The 20,564-nt window shown below is 55.2% G+C and overlaps 1 protein-coding gene across 3 annotated transcripts in view; it reads right to left on the reverse strand.

Annotated features, from left to right (window-relative positions):
- Positions 1 to 20,564, reverse strand: part of CARM1 (coactivator associated arginine methyltransferase 1) — a 38,712-nt gene that overhangs the window by 5,527 nt on the left and 12,621 nt on the right. For all 3 annotated transcript variants that reach the window (XM_033133824.1, XM_033133823.1, XM_033133822.1), the window contains exons 2-8: positions 8,824 to 8,949; positions 6,954 to 7,060; positions 5,897 to 6,001; positions 3,608 to 3,718; positions 2,253 to 2,430; positions 248 to 338; positions 7 to 88 (exon numbers count right to left, since the gene is read on the reverse strand). In XM_033133824.1, the coding sequence (XP_032989715.1) occupies positions 7 to 88; positions 248 to 338; positions 2,253 to 2,430; positions 3,608 to 3,718; positions 5,897 to 6,001; positions 6,954 to 7,060; positions 8,824 to 8,949 (800 nt within the window). The remainder of the gene's footprint in view (positions 1 to 6; positions 89 to 247; positions 339 to 2,252; positions 2,431 to 3,607; positions 3,719 to 5,896; positions 6,002 to 6,953; positions 7,061 to 8,823; positions 8,950 to 20,564) is intronic.

Raw genomic sequence — 20,564 nt, forward strand, 5'->3', positions numbered from 1 at the left:
ACTCACCACCACAGGCTGCCGGAAATACTCGTCCACAGCGGCGCCTCGAAGGGCCGACAGGTCCACTCCATGGAAGGATGGCTGGTACCTGCAGAAAGCCCCCGCCCCCCACGGCAAGGTCACCAGAGCAGGAGAGCCAGGTGGGGCAGCCTGCCTTCTCTCCCAGCTGGCCCCCGTCCTGCAGTCCTACTGAGAAGGGGGGAAAGAGGCGGGGCTGCCCCTGAGAAGGCACCACACGGGCACTCACCAGAAGTTGGCCTTGGTGAACTGCTCCATGTACAGCTGTTCATCGGTGAAGGGCGCGAGGTGGACATCACCAATGGTAGGGAACATGTTTCCTGGGAGGCAGGGAGGGGTGCTGGCGTCATGGTGGGACATCCCTAAGGCCTGGCAGAGCCTCCAGCGGGCCCCAGAACCCCCTTCCCAGTCCCTCATTCTTTCCTGCGTTCGTGTGACAGGTACTGGGCACCTACTCTGTCAGCGGCCGTGACGAGCACGGACATGCACTGTCTCACTAAACCCGGACAGTCAGCTGGGACTGTCCTTATGTCCCATCACTATGGCTGAGACAGGAAGTTATCCACTAGTCTCAGGGGTAAGTGGCCACGCCTCCAGGGCCCTGCTCCGTAAGCCAGGCAGTGCCTCTTGCACCAGCATCCATGGCCGTGCAGCCTGAGAAAGTGAAGCAGGGGGCCCTGGACAGAGTGAAGCTGAGCCCCAGACTATAGCACTGGGGCCTTAGCTGAGGCTGGAGGCGGGGAAGGGCGTCAGCTGCATCGCCACGGCTGGGACAGGCTCTGGCAGGAAGGTGGACAGCTTGGCCACCCTGTTCGGCCCATGGCCTGAAAGGGGAGCGGGGCAGGGTCTCCATCTGCGTGGCCCAAGGAACAGGTGAGTCAAGGCCAGCAGCACGGAGATACGGGGCTCCCTAGGGAAGCCCAGGCGCCGAGTCACCTGGCCTCAGGTTTGTGGGCCTCCCTCCCTCCTCCTCTGCGGGGAGAGGGCTGAGGCACTAGCAGGAATCAGGCAGGGAGGAGAGCTGTTCCACTCTGGTCCAGAGGTCACTTGTGGGGCCACCTGCCAAGGAGGAGACTGCAGGACCCCTGGCGACATCATGGAAAAGTGCCCCAGCCCTGAAGGCACCAAAAGGGGCGCGTCCTGAGATGGAAGGAAGCCACACTCATGCGGTGGACAGGGGTCAGCGCTGGTCCCGGGCTACTTGACAGGGTGGGGGGCTATGCAGCTGCGCGGAGAGCCTGACTCCTGTCCGTCCTTATGTCCCGTAAGAAAGACCCACTCTGCCAGGGCCTCCACCCCTCGCCAGGCTTAGCCACCTAATGGGCACAATGGGAGGAAAGTGGGTACAGACAACCCCCACCCTGGGCAGCCTGGCTTCCCACACTTACACCTGGGATATGAGACACAGGACACGGCCGTGGGAAATCCAGGAGTGGGGCCCGAGGCAGATCCCTGCAGCCTGAATCCAGGAAGACTGGAGGACCAAAGTGGGTGCTTCCCGCTGACTAAACCACCCCTACCCTCCATGAGGACACCGTCCCCTGGCTTCCCACCCATGTCCTGGCCAGGTACTCCTGTGCCACACGCACACGTGCATATACACACCTTTGTTTGTATAGAAATACTCAAAAACACACACCCAAACTGAAAAATGGATACACGAGCAGACCTTCAGAGCCAGGCGCAGACCCCCGGGACAGATGGGCAGGCACAAACCGTGATTTGATGACCCAGGAGCACTGTCCATGTCCAGGCAGTGACACAAACAGGAGCCACAGATGGCATGCCAGACAGCTACCCCCACTACACACCGACCCCCACCCTGTCTCCCTGGCCCAGAAGAGCACGGGCCTGTCCGGCTGAAGGCCAGGGGCAGGGCTGGGAAGGAAGGCGACCCGTCAGCTCCTCTGTGCCCACCACAGAGCACCTTCCACACCTGCCACCTTCCCGGGACACCAGGCAAGGCACGAGATGGGAGGCATCTGACCTGAGGGCAGCCCCTCTGTACCCTGACCAGGTGAACTGGCAGATGGACGTGTGGTCTGTCTGGGGCCCAGGGTTCCCAAACCACAGCCGGCTGGGGAGGGGGGCTTTGGGGGGCAGGGCCAAGGCCCCAATGCCCTTAGCACCCCCGGACACTGAAACAGGCTAGCAGGGCACTGAACCACCACTGTGCCCATTGAGCAATTGCCAGGGGCTCCCCACGGGGGCCCCAGGCCGGCAGGGACACTTACCGCCAGGCCTCAGGTACTTCTTGGCATGGAGGTAGCTCTCGAGCATGCGCTCATTGAAGAGCATGTAGCCCATGGGCTCCGAGATAATAATGTCCACCTGCTCGGGGAGGGAGACCTCCTCCACCTTCCCAGGGATGACGACGATCCGATCGGTGAGGTTGTTACTCTTCACCAAGACCTGCAGGTGAGAGGGCCGCCGGGTCACGGGGTCCCCGAGCCAACCGCCTGCCGCACGTGCCCAGAGAAAGGAGGGCCTCCAGCCACATGCAGCCACCCAGTCCCTTTGCCTCTGTTGGCACCCTCCCCACGGCCGTGACCAGCCACGGGCCCAGCCCTCCCTCAGGGCTTTCCCTGCTGCAGCTCCAGGTCCCCTGATGACAACTACTAATGGGAGGAGAGGTGGGGGTGGTGGGCTTTGCTACAGCCACCAAAACCGAACTGGGACACACCTTCCACCCCAGCAATTCCAGGGCTAGAAATCTGCCCTATAGACACAGTTGCACAGGGGAGGTGACACGTGTATGAGGAGTTCAGTATGGAATCTGTGCTGTAAGAACTGGAAAGCAGCCTGAGTGGCAATAATAGTCTGTGTCTAAACAAAAGTGGTCCGTCCAGGCAAAGGGACGCTCTGTGACCACTAGAAAGGCAAGGAAGCTTCATGATGACAAGTGCAACAAGCAGGAAGGGAGCAGAGCACGTGCAGGATGGTGGTGGGCTACCATCTGCGTAAGAGCCAGGCGGGGGAGGAGCACACGCTCGCCTCAGGAGCCCCCACTAGCTCTGGAGACTCATGCTGCTGCCCTCTCCCTCTGACAGGGCTGCGCAGCTGGGAGCCGGGGGTGGGGAAGGAAGCACCTTCACTGTTCACCCTTTTGTGGCTTTTAGGTTTTGAACCTTCTGAATGAAGGTTTCAGCGCAAAAGGGAACAACAAACAAATGATAGCTTAAACTAATGAAATGAAACCCTGTTGTTACTCATATTTCACAAGTGTGGGAAGTGGGGTTCAGAGAGATGGGGCGTTCGCCAGGGCTGAGATCCCACCCTGGTCTGTGTGACTGCACAGTCCCCTGAAGTACGAGGCTGTCCAGCCTCTAAAAACCCCAAACGTCCCCTGAACCACTGGTAGGTGACCACCAGTCATGGAGTGCACACCACCTCAGGTCCAGCAAGCCTCTCACTCCTGTAACCACTTGGTTTTGGGGACAAGAGACCAAAGTAGAGAAATGATGTCTCCAGGTTCCCCTGGATCTGGGGTTCAGGTCTCCTGGGGGCTCCCAGCAGGGCCAGTTTCCCCAGGCTGGAGCGGGCACCAGCTGCAGGACGAGAACAGGCTGGGCTCACGTGCGCTGCTGACCTCTGCGTGCTGGGCCATGGTGCTGGCCTCTACCGCGTAGATCTTCCTCGCTCCAGCTTGGGCGGCGAAAAATGACAGGATCCCAGAGCCACAGCCAACATCAAGAACAATCTAAGGGAGGAGAGGCCAGTGAGAAGGAAGCCCCGAGGAAGCAGCGGTGGTCGCAGATGTGCACGTCACCAGGCCCGGGCTCCTGCAGACCCACGCCGCCGAGCGCACCCGGGTCCTGCAGACCGCCTCCCACAGCACGCGCAGCTGCCCACAGCGTGGTTTCTGAGCGGCCTGGAGTACACGGGGGTCCCCGGTTCTGGATCTGGAGATGGTAGAACAGGATTTCTGAAGTCAGCTAGGCTGTTAAGACCATCACATGCTCTTGGACCCGATTCAAGAAGGACTAGTTGAGGGGTGGCCGGTTAGCTCAGTTGGTTAGAGCGTGGTGCTAATAACACCAAGGTTGCCAGTTCGATCCCCGCATGGGCCACTGTGAGCTGTGCCCTCCTTAAAAAAAAAAAAAAAAAGGACTAGTTGAGCTTTGAACTATCTGTGTAGCACAGTGGACACCTGGCTGTCAAACGTGAGCCTGTAGTTTCTCTGGGAAAGAGCGCTCACAAGGGAAGGACACCTCTGAGTCCCTCAATGTGACCACCGAGGTCCACACAGCAGGCAGGAGGTGGGCAGCCTCTGACCCCAGGCCCCTCAGGATTTCCCCACAACCTGGGAGGAGCCCCCGGGGAAAGCCAACACTACCCAAGCCCACAGGCTCCATGGCCTCTGAATCAGCCAGGCCATGCTGTGGTCCTCCCTAGAAACTGGCTCGGAAGCTGAGAGGTGTCCTTCTGGGGCCTCTGCAGCCCTCAAAGGGGGTGTTAGGGGTGTTGATGACAGTATCTCCCAGTTGCGTGCTGACCCCAGCCCAGAGAGGCAGCCAGTGCCAGGGCTGGGGCAGGTGAGCTGCCCAAGCCCTGAGGCCGCTGGGCACAGTCTCAAGAGCTGCTGGCCCCCGTGATGTGGGCTCTTGGAAGAGTCCAGGCTAGTGTATGGTAGAGCATCGCTTATTCTGGATTTCTCTGATTGCTCCTGTGTTAGCGGAACCTGGATAAAAGTTCCTGGTGGACATGTGCACCTGCTTTCTAAAGCAGAACTGCTCTGGGCTGGGCACAGCAGCGGGCAGAGTGAGCGCCCAGAAGGGACACGGGGACAGTTGGACAGGAGGGCCTCAGGGTGCCTCTCAGAACTCAGGATGAACCAATAAGTGGACCCCTGTCCTGGGAGAGCTGGAAGGTACTTTGCTGAAGGAGTGTGCCATTGCCGGGCCCCACGCACTGCTCCAGCACGGCACAGCAGCACACACCAGGAAGCTTGGGGCGCCAGGAGAGTACTGAGAGGCTGCTGCTGTGTCCAGGACAACCCCTCCCCAGATTGTGGGGGTCAAGCCGTGAGGCCCAGGGGGCTCTGTCCTGAGGGAATTCTCAGCAATGTTCGGGGGGTATAACCAAGGCAATGGATGAGGCAGATCCACCCAGACCACGCTGAGAACCCCCAAAGATAAGTCGAGAAAAACACAAGCTCCCATTTAGTTCAAAGGGGGAAAAGAAGAGAATGAACTTTCACTTCTGAACACAGGTGCCCTGTACTGCTCTTTTTACTGCTCACGAGTATACTGCGTGTCCTCAGCTAACGTGATTTCATTCAACATCGTTCATTGCGACATGGATGAGATGCTATAGGAACCTAACTCCCGTTTATACCAATTAGCCGACATAGAACTGATCTCCTTATACGTCATTTCGCCTTAAAGTCGCAGCATTCATCAGCACTGAGGACCTACTTTACACTACTTGGTAATATTGAAAAAATATTAAAAGGAACAACAGAAATAACTAGGTAGTTACACTATATCCATGTGACTTGATAGTATGTGTCAAGACACACAGTTAGGTGGGAAAAAAGTATTTTGCCGGAAGAGCACGTAGTAGAACACAATCTGATTCTATACATATATAAACAAGATTAAAGAACTCTAAAACACGTATGCCGGTACATGCGTGGGAAACATCGGGCAGTGGTTGTTTCGGAGGGAAATGACGGAGACCTTTCATGTCTATATTTGTACATGCTGGGTTGAGTTTTTACAATAAGTGCATTTTGCTTTTGTAATCTGAAAAAATTAAAGATAAAATCCATAAGCAAAGGTAAAAGAGAGAGGCACCTGCCACGGCGGGGTGCGCTGGAAGCCTGAGGGAAGGGGTGTGAGGGAGAGGAGGGGGAGGCAGGGCAGGTTCCGCTCACCTTGTCCTTGAAGTCTGTGTGGTTCTGCAGGATTGCGCGCTGGTAGGTGCCCGTCCGCACGTAGTCCTGCATCATGTTCTGCTGCTGGGACAGGTAGCCATAAAACTGGAACAGAGACACGCCAATGGCACAGGGCACGCGGCAACACAAACGGCCAAGGCCCCGGCCGGCCCTCGACAGAGGAGGGCCCACTTTGGGCACAAACCTCCCGAGGAGGCCGCACCCCCTCTGCCAGCCCAGACCCTACTGGCAGCTGCTGGCTGCTCTGGGAGAGGGACCGGGAAGCCAGAGGCAGCCCCCAGGAGGGACACCGCCACCATCACCGTGGCCAAAGGACACAGCTGGATGCTACCTGCACCTGGAAGCCACCAGGAGAACTCAAGATTTGCCACAGGCAGTGTTCTGGGATCAGGGGCTACCTGCCCCATCTTAGGGGCCCCAAAGAAGTGGAGTAGATCAAAACAGGACCCTAGGACTCAGAGCGCCAGGCGGGCGAGGTGCTGCGGGGTCTCTCTGTAAGACAACGGGCGATCGGGAGGCAGCGTGGCACCTGGGCAGGGGCACAGGCTTTGGCATCAGGCAGGCCTGGCTTCCCATCTTGGCTCTGTTGCATAATAGCTGTGTGACTTGGAGCAAGTCACTTAACCTCTCTGAGCCTCAGTTTTCTCATCTGCAAAATGGGGACAATAATAGTACTTACCTCCTAGAGTTGTTGGGAGGGCTCAAGTGCTTCTGTACCTGTGAAAGCGCTTGCACCACTGCCTGGCGTGCCCTACGTGGTCAGTACATTCTAACTATGCTACCAGTACTCAAAAAAGCCTGTGCACCTGAACTTCACCTGCACTCAAGTCCTTCCAGCAACCCTCCTAGACAGGTCCTGGCATCTGTTTCACAGATGAAGAAACTGAGGCCCAACAGGTGGAGGAAACCTGCCCAAGGTTACGCGGCTAGTAAGGGGCAGAGCCAGGAGGTGAACCCAGATGGGCCTGCCCTGTGCTGCGCGGCCTCCCGGGGGCCACTGGTGGCAGTGGCCTGGCCGGGGACAGCACGTACCCACCTGGAAGTACTGCACGGCGGAGGACTCCTCCGTCCGCTCGCTGAACACCGACCGCTCCAGGGTATGGCCCCGGCAGGTCTTCAGGATGTTGTAGAAGGAACAGAAATCTGGAAGGGGGAAGTCAGGTCATGCATGGCTGTCTCAGGGGTGGGAGGGTTCAGATGGGCCAGTGGCCTTCTGCCTAGCTGTGTATCCTGACTTTCTTCTGTTGAGCATGTGTGACTTGGCAATTTCTTTTTTCCAAAAGCAATGTTGAAACTTAAGGAAAAGAAGGGCAGCCAAACCCGCCACTTGGTGGCTGACACAAGAAGGTGGGTGAATGTGCTCCACACGGCTGTGTGGCCAGAAATTTTGCAGGGCATAAGCCCACCGATCAGGGAGTCAGACTTCTGGGATTCACCCCAGCAAGTAAGTGCAAGTGACACACAGCAGTGTCTGAGCACAGCAGTGGACACAAGGGACGCCACCTCAGTGTCCTGTAACAGAGGACTGGCCAGACCTGAGTGGACACAGAGAAGCACGTCAGGGAACTGACTGCCATGGGTCTGCAGGACTGGATGGTGTCCAGCCTTTCAAATGAACTCTATTCACAGAGTGGTGACCACTAACTGTATCAAGGATAAGAAAGCAGAACAAAATCAGAGACAGACAGTGGAATGGTGGGTGCCAAGGGCATGGGGAGGTAGATGGGGACTTAGTATTTAATGGGGACAGAGTTTGGGAAGATGAGAAAGTTCTGGAGATGAATCAGTGGTGACAGCTGCACAACGTGAGTATACTTAATGCCACTGGGCACTCAAAAAGGGTTAGAGTGGTCAATTTGTTTTGTTACATCTCTGTTACAATTTTAAAAACATAGGAATGAAAGAAAAAAGTAAAATATAAATATCCACGGAGTAGAAAAAGACTACTGGAGGAGTTGACAACACCAACTCTTAAAGGTTATTAGTGGTGGTGTTTTTTCTTATTTTTCTAAACAATGAATTTAAATTTTTTATGTATATAAAAAAAGGAAAGGAAGTATGGAGCATAAGAATGCCTCCGGGTGGGGGATAGTCCCCCACCTAGCTGCTTTCTCCACATCCTGGCCTTCTCTGCAGGTGGCAGCTCTGAAACCTAGTGCACGAGGGTGGGTGGCCCTAGGCTGGCCCAGGCACGGGGAGTCCCCTCCATGGTGGCACTGAGCCAAGCGAGGGGGCTCTGAGGCGCTGCTGGTGGCCATGGGCAAATGGCCTCTTCAACTAGGGCTCTCCCCCAGCCCCAGGGCCACCACCAGGCCCACTGACTTCCGCTCTGCAGTGACCAAGTCTGCAGTGATTAAGCAGTCTCCAGTCTTGGGCGTCCTACTTCCTCCACCTGCTCACCTCCAGCTACCCAAGCCCTCATCAGTAAGCTCATGTGTCCACTTGTGTCCCTGCAGACAGGTCTGCTTAGGACCCTTCAGTGGCTTCTCTCTGTGCTCAGAACAGAGTCCCCACTTGCCTCAGGCCATTGTCTTGCCCCTCCTGTGCTATCAGGAAAGTCGGGCCCCAGGCCCCACCCCACAGGTTCCTCCTGGAGGCCTGGGGTGCAGCCCAGCCAGGCGGTCTGGACAGGCCTCTCAGAGGAGGGGACTTATAAGCTAAGCCCAGAAGGAGCCAAAGGAGCCAGTGAGGGAGGCTCTTGGGCATTCGTTCTAGGCATCGAGAATGTGCTCTGACCAGGACAGACCTCCACGTGGGAATGTGATTCTGAATGGCAGCAGAGCCTTCGCTGGGACAGAGGGGCGGCCTGGGATTTAACGGGCGCCAGGCCCCCAGCAGCCGTCGCCCAGAGCCTAAGCCCCTGGCGCTGGGCACCGTGCGCGCCACCGGGACAGGAGAGCACGTACCGTTGGGGGTGGCGAACTGGATGAGGACGCTGTTGCAGCCCAGGGTGATGATGAAGGACTGCTTGCCCACTCGGCTGCACTCTGTCTCGCGGGACACTGAGCACTTGAACACACACACATCTTCATCTGCGAGGAGAGAGGCAGGCGTGAGCCTACGGCCCCGGGCCAGCGAGCAAGGTGCCTGCCGGCGGCCTTCCAGTCTGGTCCTCACCACCCTCTGCCTTCCTTGGTTCCCCCGTTGCTTCCGGGGTGCCACAAATCCCTCCCTGGAAGTGCAGCCGCGTGCCCTGGGACACAGGACATAGCCTGTCCAGCGGGAGAAGACGGCTGCCCTCTGGGGAGCAGGACTGAGACGGCGGGCTGCCAGAAGCTGTGGGGCCCAGCAAGACATCTTGGCCCAGGACATTCCCTCCTGGAGCGAGTCCTGGTACTAGGTCCCCTGTCCATCCAGCAGACACTAAGGTGGGAAGACAGTGACAAAAGGGCAACTTTGGCAGGGTCAGAGGGTCCCAGGACCTGGCAGAAAGCCCAGGCCCAGATGAGGGTGTCAGGAGTTCACTCTCCTAATGTTCGGTGTCACATGGAGGCAGGGGACCAGCAGCCTTCAGGGCTGAGCGGGGCTGGGGTAGGTAGGGGTAGTCAAGAAAGAATTCTGGGTGACACCTCTGCTTCCTTCAGCTGAGCCCTCTTCTCCATGCATTTATGTGATTATAACCGTGGCCACTGGAGGCAGACAGCCTGGACGCACGTCCTGTCTATGCCGCTGAGTGTGTCACTAGGACAGATCACTTAGCCTCTCTGAGCCTTGCTTTTCTCATCTGTCAAATGGGACTAATGGTGGGACAGGCACAGGGCCCAGCACACCTGCGGGATGCACTGCATCATGTGCCGCCACTATTACTGTCACCAGTCATTCATTCACAGGCACACAGTACGTCCACCTTGGCCCGACTCAGCATCACCAGGCACAGGACAAACCCACAGGACGCTGTGGCTCTGATGTAACGCAGCAGGACAGACGTGGCATCTGTGATGCGTTTTTGACACAAATTTTACCCTGGTCCTATCACAAGGGGACACCAGTTAGTATCAGATCGTGGGACAGTCTTCAATACAACCTGCCTGGTCTCCTCAAAATGGCCAATGTCAGTAAACACCAGAGTTTCTGAAAACTATTCCAGAGGGAGGGAGACTACAGAGACGTTGACCATCAAATGCCAAGTGTGACTGGACTGGAGCTGAAGGAAAAACTTCTCAAAAGCTATAAAGGACGAGTGGGGAAATGTGAATGTGGACTGTAGATGCGATCATTTTAAATGATTTGGATGTGACGATAGCACTGCAGTTCTGCAGAAGAATAAGAATGCCTTTATTCTTAGAAGACACATGTGCAAGTATTTTGAGTGGATTCTTGTGATGTCTACAACTTGCTTTCAAGTGGCTCATCAAATCCTCAACAAAATACACGTATAGAGAGAAGCACAAGTACAAATGTGGCAAAAGGTTCCCTATCACCCAGAATAGCCAAAACAGTCTTGAAAGAGAACAAAGTTGGAAGACTCACACTTTCTGATATCAAAACGTACTATAAAGGTATAGTACCGTGTTTCCCCGAAAATAAGACCGGGTCTTATATTAATTTTTGCTCCAAAAGACACATTAGGGCTTATGTTCAGGGGATGTCATCCTGAAAAATCACTCTAGGGCTTATTTTCCGGTTAGGTCTTATTTTCGGGGAAACACAGTAATCAAAACAGAAGAGTCCTGGCAAAAGGACAAACATATAGATCAATGGAATAAAACTAGAGTCCAGAAACAAACGCTTATGTTTACAGTCAATTGATTTTTAACAAGGGTGCCAAGAACAATCAATGGGGAGAAAATATTATCTTCAATGAATGGTGCTGGGACAACTGGATCTCCACCTGCCAAAGAATGAAGTTAGATCCCTACCTCACACCATATTAAAAAACCTAACTCAGATGGACTAATGACCTCAATGTAATTGTGACAACTATAAAACTCCTAGAAGAAAACACTGGAGTGAATCTTTATGACCTTGGATTTGGCAAAGGATTCCAAGACATGAAACCAAAAGCAAGAATATCAAAAGAAAAACTATATGCATTGAACTTCATCAAAATTAAAAACTTTTGTACATCGAGGACACTATAAAGTGAAAAGGCAACCTATAGGATGGGAGAAAATATCTGCGAATCATGTACCTGATAAAGATCCAGCGTCCAGAATATACAAAGAACTCTCAACAACAAAAAAATAAACCCAATTCAAAAATGGGCAAAGGTCTTGAAAAGACAGGTTTCTCCAAAGACGACATGCAAATGGCAACAAGCCCATGAAAAGACATCATTAGCCCTTAGGAATTGTACATCAAAACCACTATGAGACACCACTTCATACTCACTAGGATAGCTGTAATTTAAAACAAAAAAAAGGGTGGGGGGATAACAAGTGTTGGCAAGAGCGTGGAAAAGTTGGAACCCTCCTCGTACCCTGCTTGGCAGGAATGGAAGATGATGCAGCGTCTCTTTTCCACAGAGGCTCCACAGAGGAGATTCTTCAAAAAGTTAAACATAGAGCTACTATTTGACTCAGCAATCCCACTCCTAGCTATATACCCAAAAGAACTGAAAGAAGGTATTTAAACAAATACTTGTATGCAAATATTCAAAGTAGTACTAGTCACAATAGCCAAAAAGTAGAAACAACTCAAATGTTCATCAACTGCCAAATGGATAAAAAAAATACAGTGTTATCCACACAACGAATTGTTATTCAGCCATAAAATGGAATGAAGCCTTGACACATCTAACAGAATGAATGAAGCTCAGAAACATTATGCTCAGTGCAAGAAGCCAGACACAAAAGGTCACATACATATGATTCCACTTATATGAAATATCCAGACTCGGCGAATCCAGAGACAGAAAGTAGACTGGTGGTTGTCAGGTGCTGGGAGGAGGGAGGATGGGGAATGATTGCTTAATGAATGTGAGGTTTTCTTCAGAGTGATGAAAATATTTTGGAACCAGACAGAGGTGACAGTTACACGATACTGGGAATGTACTAAATGCCATGAATTGTATGCTTTAAAATAGTTTGTTAAAAAAATAGTTTATGCTATGTTAATTTTATCTCAACAGAAAAACGTTCCCAATGGGTGAATGTAGATATGAAGGGTGTTCACTGGGCCCCCTGCCCTCCTCCTGTGTGGACTGGGCCGGGGCCAGGCCCTGGAGGAGGGCTCCCAGGACCACAGTGCAGGTTCTGCCAACCGCCTCACACCTCAGGAGCCAGGTGCCGCCCTGCTGGAGGGTAGGGGCACCGGGTATGGCCAGCCTCCTGACCACACATAGGTAGGAAGAGCATATTGGCAGGGCACCGCTACAGGCTCACAGGGGACCCAAACAAGGTACTCCCAAGTCCAGCTATAAGCGGGTCCCAGGAAGGGACCCCAAATGTTGGCATGGTGCCCACGCCCATACCCCTTCTGGGGCAGGAGATAAGCCAATCTGTCAGCTGCGCCAGGGTGACAGCAAGCAGACCAGGGAGGACCTCTGTTTACGAAGCAAACCGATCAGTTGCCCTAGGTGCCCTGCAAGCTGGCACTAGGCAGGCAGCCACAGGACCTGTGGCTGAGCAAAACTTGGCTGCGTCCACAGGGCCTGGGCTTGGGCCCGGGAAGCTGGAGCTGAGGGCAACCCACCTGTCCCATCATCGCAGTGGCTCCCAAAGCCCTGAAGCCAGTCTTCTGTAAGAGTCACAGCTATGCCACCCCACAGGCCAGTCCCTGGCACACAGGAGATACTCGATAAATATTTAACAAACCAAAAAAAAAAAAAAAGAAAAAAGCTGGACTATGTTCCTACGTGCTTTGAAAAGCCTCAGAAGACCAAGCTCTCAAACTGGTAGTGAAGGCCCTGCGTGACCTGTACCCCTCATTCCCCCACCTCTCCACTCCCCAGACCCTTCCCCACGGCCACACTCCCCGTCCCACAGACCAGCTCTGGACCTTGGCACATGCTGTTCCCCTCTGCCCTTCGCTCGCTAGAGCCAGCCCTCAGGATGATGGCACATGTGGTGACATGCCTCTGCCAGCTGCACATGGCGCTCAGGCTTGCCCACTGCCATGACCTGCAGCTGGGCAGAGCACAGCTGGAATGTACACCCTGCCTCCCGGCTCCCTAACAGCTCCCCAAGGGGAGAGCGTCCCCCCCAGGAAAGGGAGCCTAGGGCCCAGAACACACAGGGCCTGGCCCGCAGTGATGATTAGGTCCCAGCACAGGCACCATCCTCTTGTCACCCTCTATTCAGCCATCGGTGGGCGAGCCACAGAAGAGGCAGGCACTTGAGGCCTCTGTGCCTTGCCCCCAGAAACCAATCTAGAAAGCACCAGCCTTATCCCATCAGCCGGTGTTTTCGGCGGCTGTGTGCACACGGCCGGGAGAGGTGAGGGACAGGGAAGCAAGTGGGGCTAGCACGCTGCTGTGACAATGTAAGACCACAAAGGGGGCTGAGGCCAGGAGGCTGTGCTGGGGTCCCTCCAACGGGAGTTGGCAGAGTTGTGTTTCTTTTCCTTGCAGTAACAGGAACCGCAGGGACCAGGCCCACAGGGGACCCAATCTTCTCCCAAGAGGCTCTCCCAAGGTAGGGTGTGAACTCAGAATGTGAGAGAGACCAACCCAGACCAAGGGACGTTAGCCATGGCATGGATGCCATAATGTGTGCCCTGCTCCTGGGCCCAGCTGCGCGCCACGGGCTGGCCTCCCACCTGCCAGTCAGCCATGTCTGTGCTGCTGAAACTCAGGGGCCCGCAGATGAAAGCCTGGAATCACCAGGGACACCACCACTGGGTTGCCCAGGGGGAAGCCCAGTGAGGTCGGAAAGTCACCCCACCTGCCTTGCTCCCTGAGATGCAAGACCCCTGTAAATCCATGTCACAAAAACAGAGTTCCCATGGCGAGCCAGGCCCGAAACCCAGACACACCCTGCGGGGGCTGGAATGTCAGGATGTCAGACTGCAAGCAATACTCTCCAGGTGCAGGCTGTTCCTACGCTTTACCTGAACCCCTCAGAGCACCCTTGTGAGTATCTACTGTCACTGCTCACATGGGCTCAGGTGAGGAAACGGGCTCAGACAGGTTAAGTATCTGACTCAAAGTCACACAGCAAGTGAGTGGCCCAGATGACTGGCTCTAGGTTGGACCCAACGTGCTGTCCAACCTCTGTGCTTCCAAGAGCAGGAGTCGGCCAACTGTCTCTGTAAAGGACCAGACAGTAAATATTTTCAGCTTTGTGGGCCGTATAATCTCTGCTACTACAACTCAACCCTGCCACAGACAATATGTAAACAAGGAGTGTTTACATATTTTGTGCCAATAATACTTTATTACAAACCCATCAGGGGCATCTGGAGCTGCAGGTGCAGCGAGGCTGAGCGCTGAGCTCCCTTCTGCACCCACTTCCTCATCTGCTCACCAGACACTGAGCATGGAGACACCGTCCCCATCCCGGAGAAGGTGCGGAGAGCGGGTGGCGGTGCCAGGGACGAGGATCTGAGGCCGTGATGAGTGCTGGGGCTGGGGGACAAGGCCACCGTGGGAACCAGCGGTGACACCTGAGCCAGACTGGGAAACGGACTGGGGAGGAATCCTCCCGAGAGGAAACGGCACGTGGGATGGCAGGGACAGTGGGCTGTGGAACTGTGATATGTCATATGCATTTGGTCCCTGGCACAGAGCTCCCAACACTCTTGGAATTTCCTAAGTGATAAGAGTGATAAAGGCCTTTTTTGATTCGTAACAAGCCACTTTCAAGCACTTCAGAACTTGTCAGTAAGGTGACTTTCAGAAAGCCCCTAAGAATCAGGGGGACCAACTAAGTAATTAGAGTTGGAACTTGCAGTCTCCACCCGGTGGCTGTCAATAGCCAATGATTTAATCAAGAATGAAGCCTCCATAAAAACCCAACAGGACTGGGTTTGGAGCGCTTTCGGGCTGTGGAACCCCAGGAGAATCGGAGACAGTGGCAGCCCTTCCAACACACCTTCCTTTTTGTCTCTTCCATCTGCTGTCCTGAGTTATATCCTTCTGTACTGACCTGTAATCTAGTAAATAAAATGTTTTCCTGAGTTCTGAGCCACTCTAGCAGATCTGTCAAACCTGAGGATGGGTTATAAGAAAACCTGCCGTATAACCCGTCGCTCGGAAGTGCAGGTAACAACCTGGATCTGTGACTGGAGTGGGGAGAGCGGGGAGTCCTGTGGGACTGAGCCTTTCACCTGTGGCAGCTGATGCTCCCTGCAGGTAGCAGTGTCAGAACTGAACTGAAATACACGGCACCGAGCGTGGGGTGTGGGAAGCCGGCCCCCCCCCCCACACACACACATTTGGTGATCAGAAGCGTTCAGTGAGACACACAGGAGTGATTTTCCTTGGGAGGGCGCCAACAGGGAGAATGGGGGTGCCTGACGGGGGCCCGGGGAGGTTGCCAAGACAGACTCGCAGGCAAGACGGGTGGTTTGTGGGAGGGTTGTTGAGGGGTCTCAGGAGGCTGAGAGGCGTGACTCAGGCGTCTGGCTCCTCCCACAGCCACAAGCGCTGAGAAAGATAGTCGACAGGGACAGAACTGGGAGGAGACATGGAAGGCTGGGAAGGAGACAGCTCCAGGGGGCACAGGCTCCCGCCCCCCAGAGCCCACCTCCTTGTCAGCTCCCCAGACAGCAGAATCTGGGGGACCCTGAAAGGCAGGGGGCTCCCTGGGCCTGGTTTGAAGGAAACTCCCTGCTCACCACCTCACCCTGGGTCTGGCCCCCGGAAGGGCCTCAGGAGCCAGCATCCTCAGGAAGAGGTGGACACAGGGACACCCGGCTCAGGGGCACTGACCAGCGGTCCCAGGGGATGTGTGAGCCTCCAGTCCCCCCTAGTCACAGCGTCTAACGCAGCTCATCTGCTGTGGTCTCCTGCCTGCTTACGACCCCTCCATGGTTTCCCAGGGCCTTCTGGAACAAGTCCAAACTCCTTACAGGGACCATGAGCCCTGCCGACATCTGCAGCTTCGCCACACCTTTCGGTCTCCCTGTCGCACCCCACCTCCAGGCAGAAGGACTTCTCTCTGGCCTCCATGCTCCTCAGACCCAGAGCACCCTTCCTCTGTTTCCAAGTGTCCCTGTCACCTCCTGCTGGAGGTCCTTCAGCACTTCCTGGACAAGCCTGCATCGCAGGATGGCTCCATATTTACCTCCCATCTTGTACAAACCCAGGGCTCCGCGCGTGGGGGCACTCAGGGATGCTGAGCAAGGGCACGTAGTCAGGAGGCCGGCCTCTTCCCTACATGTAAGAGGCAGGCAGCCAGTATGGGGAACCTGGTACACGGCCCGAGGAAGATCACTTAGCGGCTCAAAGACACTGGACACTGGGCAGCCCCACACCGTAAGTAACCTTTCTGCTCCTACTGTCCTTACCCTGCCTCTGGCTTCTGGAAAACAATGGAACGGGGGGTGTGGGGGTTCGAGCCCTCAGGCTGGACAGACCTAGGTCAGAGGGACCCAGTAAAACAGGGACAAATGCCTGGAATTAAACTCTCCTCCCGGAGAACCTTCCATCCTCATGCAAGATGGGGGAAGTTCTTTCTCTCATGGAGAACAGGGAGGTGGAGCACAAGATGGGAAAGCAGCCTCTAGCTCAGGGGAAAAACAACAACAAAAAGGCCACATTTCAAGTCCTTGCTTCTCTAGCAGGAAAACTATCACAGCCATCAAATGAGAAATAATTAAAGCTATTTATCTTGGCAGACTTGGGGGAGTGGTGGAGGGAGCAGAAACACTTGTCCAAATGTGAAGTCTTTTATTAAATTGCCTCCTGCTGCCAAATAAAATATAGGCTATTCACCTTCTAAAGGAAAAATATTCCAAGTAAAGGGGGGAGTTAGGTGAAAAGAAGGATGAGGCACGGAAAACTCAAGGTGCTCTCCCTGCCTGCCCAGCGCCTTCCCTCTGCTCAGGGCCCCGGGCACTAGCACCTGCCTCCAACCGCCCCGCGCCAAACGCAGACACAGGGACCCCAGAGGTGAACAGGACTCCAGGCCCTGCCTTCCCACGCTGGCATATGGTATGCCAGTGAGAAGGTAGGGTAAGAGGGGCTGGAAAGAACTTGGACTGGGGGAGTTTGATCACAGATGTGGGGTACAATGCAGATTGTGGACTGCCTTGGGGAGCTGGCAACGTCCATGTCAAGCCAGGTGCTGGGTGACGCAGGGCTCGGATCCTGGAAGGGCCTCCCGCCTCCCAGAGGCACAGGCCCCACTGCCCAGGCGGCAGCAACCGAGTTTCCAAACTGTGAGCCCTGGAAGCTTCCCTGTGTCCCTGCGTGGCGTGGTGCCTCTGTGGCCAGGAGAGGGAAGAAGTCACTCTCCGACCACCCAGCAGGGAAGGCTAAGAAGGGCAGTGGTTAAAATGACGCAGGAAGGTGGACCTGGGTTCGGGGCCGGACTTGCCGTTCTCCTGTGACTGGAGGCCTGTGTCCTCCTCTGTCACATGGCGATCATGACAGCCCGTGCTGTGAGATGACACAACCCACATGGAAGGCCCGGAAGCTGGGCTCACCACCTGCCTGCACCCCCGACCTCAGGAGCCCCATCTGTGAAATGGGAATGAAATGATGATAAAGCCCCTCCCTGCTGTGAGAATTCGCTGAGATAGTAGAGGTGGCAGTAAGTATACTAAGTACTCAGGGACCAGGAGCAGCCATCATGGCTGTCATCAGATCAATCCCACCCCGGGAATCCTAACCCAGCCCGGCCTCCCTCTCCAGCGGTAACCGAAGCCGGGTGCTCTGGTGCTGTCCTCAGAGACATTCCGAGCAGCTGCTGCCACACACTGCCCAGAGCCGGGTATTTGAGGACCATGAGGTCACCCGAGGCCCCATGGGCCGGCCCCACGCACCTGCAGCCTGCATCTGGGCACCTCTTCCCAGGACAAACTGTCAGGCCCCGACCTAGCAATCCAGTGCCTTCCTCCACAGCTCTACTTGGAAATGTCACACAGGACCTAACTGGATCGACTGCTCAGAGCAGCAGCAAACCTAAATACGCACTGAATAGTGAACGAGGGTGCGGCCAATGAAGACACAGACTTTAATCTGTACAGGCAGCCACGTTAAGATGACTGAGCCACACCGTCAGGGACAGAACAGTGTAAACTACAGAGGGTGACAAAAAATGAATATATATTTTAAGAAAGGAAAAAACTGTATTAAAATTGTAACACTCAATATATACCGATAACAAAAGATGAATACAAGTCATGTGTATACATTTTTTTGGCACCGCGGCATATGCGCCATAGGTGTAAAATTGAGGTGGGGAGGGAGGAGCCAGGGGCACTGCACACCTGGGGCTTGTCTAGAAAGAAACACAACAGAATGACTTCAGTGGCTGCCTCGGGAAGGGAGGCACACTTTTCATGGACCCGCTCCTCTCCCATTGTTGAAACTGCAGAACTTTCAGCACAGTGGGGTTCTGGGACAGATTTATGCATGCGTGCTTGCATGCGCCTAAAACACCGCGCAGGACAGTCCCACCACGAGACCAAAGTGTAAGGACAGGCCAAACTCGGGAAGGAAGACAGACTTTTCACATTACATCCTCCTGAATCTTTGGAATTTTTCACTTTGTACTCAAAAGATAACGAGACAAAAGGCAATCATTACATCACCGAGACCCTCCCGGAAGTGAGCAGGTGTGACTAGGTGCCCCTCCCAAACCTGCTGGGCCGGGAACTTGGTGGGAACAGGCCCTGCGCCCTCTCCTCTGCAGCCTTGGGCCCTGTGTGACCTAAGGGCCTTCTCGGGCTGGAGGGTAGAGGATACAGGTATCTCAGCCTGCAGCCACTCTATCTCCCAGAGCAGGCCCACCCCCACCCACTCCCTCTTAACTGGGGTGTGATGGAGGCGGGGCAGCAGGCTGGCCAGGTCAGGGCGCCCATGGCCACGAGAGGCTTGGGTTCTAAGCCTGGGGCAGTGGGCCTCCATGTCCAGCAACTGCTACCTGGAAGGCAGGCCGCATAGCAGGGTCCAGTTACCAGAACCCTGGTTCTGGAGTCAGTTAGGCCGAAGTTTGACTGAGTTCTGCCAGCTGCAAACAAGGGGACCGTCACCCCTCCCAAAGCCTCAGCTTTCGCGTCTAAAAATAACGCATTCTCAGTGTGGTCATAAAGACTAACACCCTGTGCCCACCCCAAGACACAAGGGCCACAACAGGTGGCGTTGGCCACCATGTCCCTAAGGCACTGTGGCCAGATGGAAAGAGACCCAGAGAGAATTCTGGCCACAAGACCATGCTGGGCCCAGACCAAGCATCTGGCCCTGTCCCCAGCCTTGGTGACCAGACCAAGCTCCAGGACGCTCCTCAGGAACACGGGAGCAGCCACGGGGCAGCGGCTGACACACACCGGCCTCACACGGTGCCTGGGCACATATTCACTTAGGTTGGGTTTTCAGGCCAGGTCACAACAGCCCCTGGTGAAGACTGACACCCCGAGCAGGGGGAAGATGAGGTGACCTCCCTGGGAGGAGACGAGATGGGGGGGCCTTCCTCTTAGTGGCGTTTTATTTCTTAAGGTGGGGGTGGAAACAGTGTTTGCCGGATTCTCCTTCATTCCTTTCAAAATATTTTGCAATAACTCAACACAGCCACCTCTGCTGGCCCAAAAGGCTTACACTGAGGTCCAGGGTTGGCAATTTACAGGGCAGCTCAAAAAAAATCAAACAGTTAAATCTACTCTAAGAGGGGCCTGAGAATACAGGTTTCCCATGAGGGCTAATCATTTCCAAAGTCACCCAGCGGCAGAACTCCAGGGGGTGCATGAGCAGGGCTGAGGATGGAGGCTCCGGGACTGAGAGGTAGCCATCTGGGGGCGGAAAGGGGGTGCAGAGTTGGGGGGTGAAGGAGGCAGCAACTCCCAGCCTACGCGGGCTTCCTGTTGGCCTGTGGGGAAGGCAAGCCCCCTGCAGGCCCAGCACTACTCAGGCCACAGGCCTCCCCACCTCCTGCTGGGTCTCAACTCAGCTACTGGCTGGGGGTGGGGTGACGACACCCTGAGAAAGGCAGGCAGGCCCACCCTGGGCTGCCCCCGGGCTGCCCACAGGATAGAGAAGAGCCCCTGCACTAGAGACACCCAAAGTCTGTAAATCAGCTATGGTTTGCTTCCCAAAGTCAGAGGCCAGAGAGGGGATACTCAGCAGGGGCTCCTCTCCATGGGAAGGGCGGGCGGGTGTGGGGGGAGGGGGGTGTGAAGACCTCTGCCTTCAGGGGTTAAAGGCTTCTGGCCCTGTAGCCCTGGTCTGGAGGGGCCCGAAAACAAGTCTAATTACGGGGCGTTGGAAGGGCAACCCCAAGCAAAGGAGGCCCAGACAAAGAAAGGGCCTGGCTTTTCTGAAAAGAATCCCAGGGCACCGATTGGGCGGGAGCTATTACATGCAAATGTCTCCCCATCCATGCTAATCAGCCGAAGCCTGGCTTTGTGAGCTACAAAAGGGATGGCAGATGTGCGCCAGTTCCTCGGCCCCTGAAAGCACAGGGGCTCAGCGGATAATTATGAAGAAGGCGGGGGTGGGGTGAGCAAGGCAACAAACAGGCCGCCCCAGCCCCTCGCTGCTCCACAAGCTGGGCCTCCAGCCTCCTTCTTCCCCTGACCTCTCTTTCCCAGCCATGACTTTGAAGCT

Source organism: Rhinolophus ferrumequinum, chromosome 18 (assembly GCF_004115265.2).
Source record: "Rhinolophus ferrumequinum isolate MPI-CBG mRhiFer1 chromosome 18, mRhiFer1_v1.p, whole genome shotgun sequence".
Classification (NCBI taxonomy): Eukaryota; Metazoa; Chordata; class Mammalia; order Chiroptera; family Rhinolophidae; genus Rhinolophus; species Rhinolophus ferrumequinum.